The sequence below is a fragment of the Triticum urartu genome, chromosome 1 (assembly GCF_003073215.2).
Source record: "Triticum urartu cultivar G1812 chromosome 1, Tu2.1, whole genome shotgun sequence".
Classification (NCBI taxonomy): domain Eukaryota; kingdom Viridiplantae; phylum Streptophyta; class Magnoliopsida; order Poales; family Poaceae; genus Triticum; species Triticum urartu.
Genome location: NC_053022.1, coordinates 484,932,512 through 484,940,018, shown reverse-complemented (window position 1 = coordinate 484,940,018; position 7,507 = coordinate 484,932,512). Strand labels below are relative to the sequence as shown.

Sequence of the window (7,507 nt, the reverse complement as noted above, 5' to 3'; positions counted from 1 at the left end):
TTACGGATGTGTGGCGCTCGGGGTGTCGAAGTAGGTTCCTCGACCCACACGCTAGTTTAATGGAGGTAGGCGGGCAGACAGGTGCCGTTTCAATGCGGAGAGAAGACGTGCACAATGGCGTGCGGCAGGTGGCACTCTCAACCAGTGTGTTGCTTCAATGCCGGCTCCAGTGCGTGTTCGCTCCGAGCCGGCATGAATGCAGAGCTGACACTCTGGATGGAAAGAGCGTGCGCGAGGGAGAGAGTTTTGGATAGGGCAGGTTTGTTGGAAACGGGTGTGACAGCGGTTCGGACTCTCGCAAAGTCTCTGATTTGATTTTGGTTTGCGTGAAAAATGACGCCCAGACCACCGAGCGGACCGATACAGGACCGTGATGGATGGTAAAATACGTCCAGACCGTACGGTCCAAACGGTTGCGGGAGGTTTAAGGGTCCGTGTTGGAGGACCACGCAGTCCGGACGGCGGGAGGTTTGAGGCTCCGTGTTATGCCCTAAATTTATTAAGATTTTCTTTTGATGTGTGTTTATTAATACTAAGATTATTAAGGCGGATGCTCTCGGTCCCCATCCAGCAAATTTGAGCCCATAGCCCAGTCGCAGCAGGGAATTCTTCCCGTCCATGGCCATGAGGGTCGACTCTGCAATCCTCGCCGTCGTCGTCGCCTTCCTCCTTCCCCTCCGCCTGCTCTCCCTCTGCGCCCGCCTGAACTCCTCCGGTAGCGCAGGCGACCTCCGCCGATCCTGCTCCGCCCTCGCCATCGCGGCCGCGCTCCTAGCCACCTTCTTTGCCCTACCCCGCCACGACGGCGGTCGCACGGGGCAGTGCGCCACCTCCGTTGGTTCCCCTTGGGAGGAGGGTACCGGCCGAGAGGTTCGGTTGGAGATCGAGCAGCTGAAGCTGCAGCTCTACCGATTGGGTATGTCAGAAATTAACCGATCGAGTTCTTTTTGTTTAGGTTATTAATATTATGTTTTTGGAGTATGTGATAAAGTGGCTGTGAAATCGTGGTTTGGGGATTGCCTTATTCTCTTGTATATTTTTAGGACAATTGTTCAATTGTGCTTGCAGAATCATTATGGGAAAACAAATCAAAAGCACCAGATGACAAAGGTGATGCTTCAGAGGAAGATGCCGAGTTTGTGAAAGCGATGGGACTGGACATTCAGGCTCTGATCAAGGAACAAGAAAACATCAAGGTATGCCTCTGGTGATTGGGTTCTGTACATAACAACATATCGATTTCACATCCAGTAGTTGGTCTTTTAGTTTTCAGTCTTCAGAGTGCTCTCTTCTTCAATTGCAAGAATTGCTTTCATGCTTTGGCGACAGATAGCTTGCACCATCATTTTTTTTTTTGCGGGTGAACCATCATTAACTTTGTTTAAGACACATAAAAGCATTTGGATGATTTGATTATCCATCGTATCAGGTAACAGCAAAGTAGAGTTTGTGTGTGCGTTAATTTGATGATTTTTTTATAACATCAAGAAATTAGGAAACACTGCCTCTTCAGTACACTGTTCTACTCACTGCAGCCAAATCAGGGCGAACACAATGAGATGGATAGTCATAGAGCACGCCATAAATGAAGTAGTGGATGTGAAAATTGGTTTGACCTCCTCACTGAAACCAGAGCTCATGCTGGTGAAAAGAATAGCTATGCCAGCTGATATAGTGGTGGCGAGACTTCTCATAAATAAAATATTATCTTGTTTGGTAATTCATGATTCCCACTGCAAATTCAACTAGCATGGAACCTGAGTCTGATATATACATACTTGGGGCTCGGGCTATGTTGTTCGGGGGATTGTAACTAGAGCAGTGTTAGCGGAAATATCCACTTTCGAACTATTTTGGCACCATTTGATTCAACCTGAAAATAATCTGTATATGTGCTACAGATGCACTTCTGTCCTCTTTTCGTTTTAATCTTACTGGACATTTACATCCCAGAGCCGAACTGTAGAAGTGCATTCTGCAAATCAGTATTGTGCTTTGTGCATGCATGCAGCCACCTTTCATTGGTCTCGTACTAGCACCTATGATGCTTAATTTAGGAACTATTGGGTAACCAGGAGCAGCAGAGTATTAACACGTCTATCTTGGTAGAGCAAAACAACAAGTCATCTGATTAGGATGATGGCACATAGCCACAAAATTAAACATATATTGAAAATGATATCAGGGGTATAAAATCATTTTCCTACCCAGGTGTAACTATATCAGGTAGTAGAATGTATTTTCCTTGTATATATTTATGCAAATCATTACTGTATTGTTATTTGACAGGGAGAGAAGTTGATTTAAACCTTGGCTTAAATCTTGAGCCTAGCAGCATCGTGCAATACATGTTACTCCCTCCGTCCCAAAATTCTTGTCTTAGATTTGTCTAGATACGGATGTATCAAGTCACGTTTTACTATTAGATACATCCGTATCTAGACAAATCTAAGACAAGAATTTTGGGACGGAGGGAGTACGTTAAAACAACTTCATTATGTTATATTGGAACTTCATAGTTTTCTTCAAAATAATCTAACACTCCAGAATCATGCATTGACTTTTGTCCCACTCTATCTTGTAGGAATCATTATGGAGTTCTGGCGATACTATCAAATCAGTCGAAAATGAGGTTCCTTCCCCCCCCCCCCCCCCCCCCCCCCCCCCCCCCCCCCCCCCCCCCCCCCTGTCTCTCTCTCTCATGTTTGGGTTCACCACTAGAAATATTGTTGTCACTCATCAGAAGGATTTGTTTGGGTCAATAAAAAAATTACAATCAAGTTAAATGGCGTATCTCAACTGTTGACCTATTGTGTGGTAGTGTCGACATATTTAGATTAAACAGTAAATTACCAGGATTTGTAAATCTTTGCACATAGCAATGGGTATTCTACCAACATTTGCGTTCTGTTTTCTTTGTCTTGATTTGACATTATCCACGAGGTGACATCTCGAATCCACTTCAAGGTGACATGCTAGAAGCGAGGTGGCATTGATTCTTAAGATCCGACGGTGATGAGTGGTAGGGCAAAGCATTTCTAGGAATGTGTCATCGTTGATGTTGACAGCACGACAAGCGCCTGTGTAATTGATACAGTTACCATGTGCGAGAGCAGATGTGGAGTCTAGCCTCTGATAGCACACGCTTTAGAAGTTATGGTGAAGCCGTAGTCAAGCAGTGGGACCTAGTATATACCTCCAATGCTCACTGCACATGACCATCACTACCCCCTTTCTCGGCCTTGGCATCCTCTTCATAGTCCGAGAATGGATCGACCTCCATGATGAATAATTTTTTGATTGCGATACTAGGGATCAGCCATGAATCACAGTTAAAGCAGATGCCTTGCTCTCCATGAGCTACCATCTCCAACAATTTAAGAGTCTCTTTGGTTTTAATGATTTCAGAAAACGCAGGCGAAGATGTGACTTTAGTTTTAGGCTCTTCTATATCCATACCGTGTGTTTTTGAGTCTTTTCTTGAGGTGCTCATTTCCTAGGTATGGTGATAATAGGTACGAATTCTGGTGGCAGAATCCAGAAAGATGAACTCTGATATTTACAATGTGTGGTCATTGGCCAACGATACGGAGAAAACGGTTGAAGCTCTACATTCAGATGTCCAAAAGGTATGTACTTCTAGGCTATCTCAGTTATGATAGTCTTTATTACTTGGTAGCCACAAGTCGATTAACTCTTTTGTATACTCTTCGTTTTGTGTATACAGTATTAAAATCTTGTAGTGAAATTTGAAATTTCCACACACTTCTGTTGAAATTAAAACAATTGCGATCTGTCCTTCAAACATTAGTGCATAAGGAGGTTCAGGCATTGTGCTATGTTATTTAGTGAAGTTCAACATTTACAACATTGTCTGTGAATGTCCTAATCCCAGCCTCATGTTTTTTTATCTATTGAGAATATATCCTGAAATGTTTCTTACTTGGGTCAAACAACTGTCATAGAGGTTAAAAGATGATTCTTACGTAATACGTTGCACCTTGAGAGTTAAGAACGCAAGCATGCAATGATTTGAAGAAATTACTCAGGGAAATGCTACACTTTGAAAGTGTCTTAGCAATATTGGCCTTAAAATCCCTTAAACAGCAGTGCCCGCCAAAATTCCCCTGCATGAGCTGAAATCTTAGCAAGTTCAACAGTCATAATTGATATGTATTGCCTGTGTTGAAATTTCAATCTAAATTTTGTTTTCTTCATTCAACCAAAGTCAAACTTAATACTGATATGTTTCAATCTGATTTCTGTTTTTGTCATAGTTGCATTTTGTAGTCAGAGTTATATTTAGATTAGAAGGAGCATTATCATGGGACAGTAAGGGGTTTCCTATTTTTCATGGGATTTAGTTTTAGGTTCTCCTGTGTTGATGTTTACTTTTATTGTGCGACTGTGAGTTCTTTCGGAAAGCTGTTTGAGCTAGTCATCTGATTGGTATAACAGGCTCAAATTATAATGGATGAATCAAGGAAGATGAACTCTAATGCTCACCAGATATGGTCACTGGCAAAGGATACAGCAAAAAAGGTCGAATCTCTGTATACAGATGTTGCAAAGGTATCACTCTCATGGCTAATGTCTGTTTTGATTATCGTAATTTATGTGTATGTGTTATTTCAGATTGAAATTTCAGATCTAATTTAAAATCTAATAGTTTTGCATTTGAACCTTGGTAGACAAGAAAGTTTAGATCATTCATTGTCTTATCTTCTTTAGCCAAAAGAAACTTCTAAGATAGAATGTTTGACCACTGTGAATGTTCTAGCCCCTACTCATTATTTTTCTTTAGCATTTCTCATGATGAACACACATCGTAAATTTAAGAGTTCTTTTTGTTGAATGTGCTGCTAAATGCACTTCATTGTGTGTTAGAAAAAGAACACCAAAGAAGGTGTGGTGAGTTCACATTGGGAATTTAAGAGCTCATTCCTTGAACATGCACCTAAGTGTGCCTCATTTACGTATTAGGACACCAAAGAATGCGCAGAATAGAAACCACCAACAGTGGCAGGCAGCTCAAACAAAGCAAAACCACAACCAGACGACAAAAGAAAGAGGCAAAACTAATTATAAGCCAAAAAATAGACAGCCGAAACTGCCAAAAAGACTGCACATGGAGAGGTGAGCCGTAAGCGGCGTTCCAGCCAACATCCAGATCTGAGTATCAATTGCAATGACCCCAACGACCGAGTGAACATGCGGTGTTACCGCATCAAAGAAACATGCATTCCTGAGTTTTCAGAGCCGCCAGATTGTGAGGATGATCAGCCACCTGACTCCTTTCTCAACCATGCATTTAGCAGCAGTGAGCAGCCACCCTTTGAGGTCCTCCATGGAGATGCTCATTTTAGGGGCCACTTGGTTTGTAGGAATTCACTGTATCTAGGTAACATAGACATACACCCTTTGGATGTTTGGTTTTTCTGGTTTTGGCGAGTCTGGTTTGGCTGGCTCTGGCTGCTGTTAGATTTGCTGGATATCGGATCGGCGGATAAGCACGGTGCAACAACTGTTGTTTGGTTATTACTTGTAGCAGCAGTGAGTGTAGTAGCATTTTATATCTATCACCCCAGTGTTGAGTTTTGATCTGACAAGTTTCTTTTGGTACAATCAAAGATGTCCAGTTTTCTTATATTATTTATTATGTACCAAGAAGCAATGACGATTACAAAGTACAGGTGGATGTAAATGCCTATGTTTCTACCTGTACCTGTTTGCAGTTGCCACATAGTTATCTTGCTAGAAGGTTTTATTTGGAACTATTCATGGGTATTATACAGTACATGGACCTGCATGTGGTTAGACTAGATTATTGCACGCTCTTATGTATTCATGCTTGCTTTTGTGTGCTACCGCGGAGAACTAGAATTTGCAACTAATTGTGGGTGCAGGTGCAGCCCTTTCTGAAAGCTGTTTTCAGCTGGCCATCTTACTGTTATTTTGCTTAGAGGTTGAAATTCTAATCAGTGGACTATAATTGTAGGTTCAAAGTGTAATTGATATATCAAAAAAGATGGAATCTAATATACACAAAGCATGGTCTTATGCAAAGCAGACAGAGAAGAGGGTTGAAGATATATATTCAGATGTCAAAAAGGTATTTTGTTCTACTTTACCTTTCTTGAATATATATGCAGGAGCATAATTTTGTATTCTATAGATTTTTTGCATATGTTTGGAAAAGGTTTATATTGATTCTCTGCTGTCTGTAATACGAAACTTGAACGTATTAATAAATTCTCTTATCTTAGTAGATAAGAATGTCCAGAGCAACTTGCTATGTTAACTAGTTCCTCCAATCAAAATGTAGGCTTTTTAGGACATTGACAGGGTCTTTGATATGGTACTTTGACCATCGAACTCTGCGCAAACATTTTGTCTCGCATAAAAATAGCAATACATTATGAAAATATATTTCATGACAAGTCTAATACAATATACTACCTCCGTTCCTAAATATAAGTCTTTAGAGATTCTAATATGGACTACATACGGAGCAAAATGAGTGAATCTACACTCTAAAACATGTCTATATACATCCGTATGTAGTCCCTATTGAAATCTGTAAAAGGACTTATATTTAGAAACGGAGGGAGTAGATTTGATGTTTTGGGTGCTAGTAATTCTTTTTTTTATAGATGGTCAAACTAGTTGCAGATTTTCAAATGGTTATGCAGCCTTTTGAGCAAAACAAATGATGTGCCAACCCCAACAGACTGTATGTGCCCCCAATTAGATTAGAACCCTATGTGTTCTTTGTTACTAGGATATTCCTATAGGGAGCAGAATTGCAGGTCCTCCACCATCGAAAAACGTGGCGCCCTCTGGTGATTTGAACATGTGCCATTGGGTTGAGTAGGAGAACTTGTTATGATCTCCAGCGCAAATTCGTATAGGTTTGAAGTTCCAAATTTACCTGCTCACAACTGTGTATAACATCATCTGTGCAGGGCTTCAAGAAGAAGGCCTGGATGAGCTGATTGCGCCGTCGACTTGACGGGCTAGCATTGGCCTGGGCATGGAGTAATGTAGTAGAGAAGCCACCCGGCCTTGCGTCTGCGAACCTGTAATGCCCCTTGATATTGTATGACACTTTACGGTTGCGTCGTGCGTGTTGTGGACATGATCCTACTGTGTTTCGGATCTGACTCACTCGCTTCCTGTTTCTGTGCCGTCATGGTAATGTATATATTGATGATGTGCAGCGGTAATGCAATAATATGCGACTTTCAGGACTCCGTGATTTTAGTGTTAATTATATCTACGTCAGTATCCCCTACTACTTCCTACATAAGGTTCGCATCCCTCCTCCAACCTTTACCTAGGTTCGCACCCCTCCCCCCTCTCTGTTTTGATCTTTTTCGTCTCATCTCTGATTTTGTGCACTCAGTTTTCTTGAAAACAGCATCAACTGGCCATCTTTTATTCACTTCCTGAATAAAAAAATCATTTTCTTCGTTTAATCAATAAATGCTTACTAAATAAGGGAGTG

General features: G+C 41.4%; 1 protein-coding gene across 1 annotated transcript; it reads left to right on the top strand.

Annotated features, from left to right (window-relative positions):
- The first annotated feature begins 548 nt into the window (after positions 1-548).
- LOC125521165 lies at positions 549-7,253 on the top strand. The gene is made up of 7 exons (XM_048686214.1): positions 549-916; positions 1,069-1,196; positions 2,585-2,632; positions 3,516-3,629; positions 4,459-4,572; positions 5,999-6,112; positions 6,966-7,253. Exons 1-7 carry the CDS (start codon positions 619-621, stop codon positions 6,993-6,995), a joined length of 846 nt encoding a protein of 281 aa, XP_048542171.1. The 5' UTR covers positions 549-618; the 3' UTR covers positions 6,996-7,253.
- Positions 7,254-7,507: the final 254 nt, after the last annotated feature.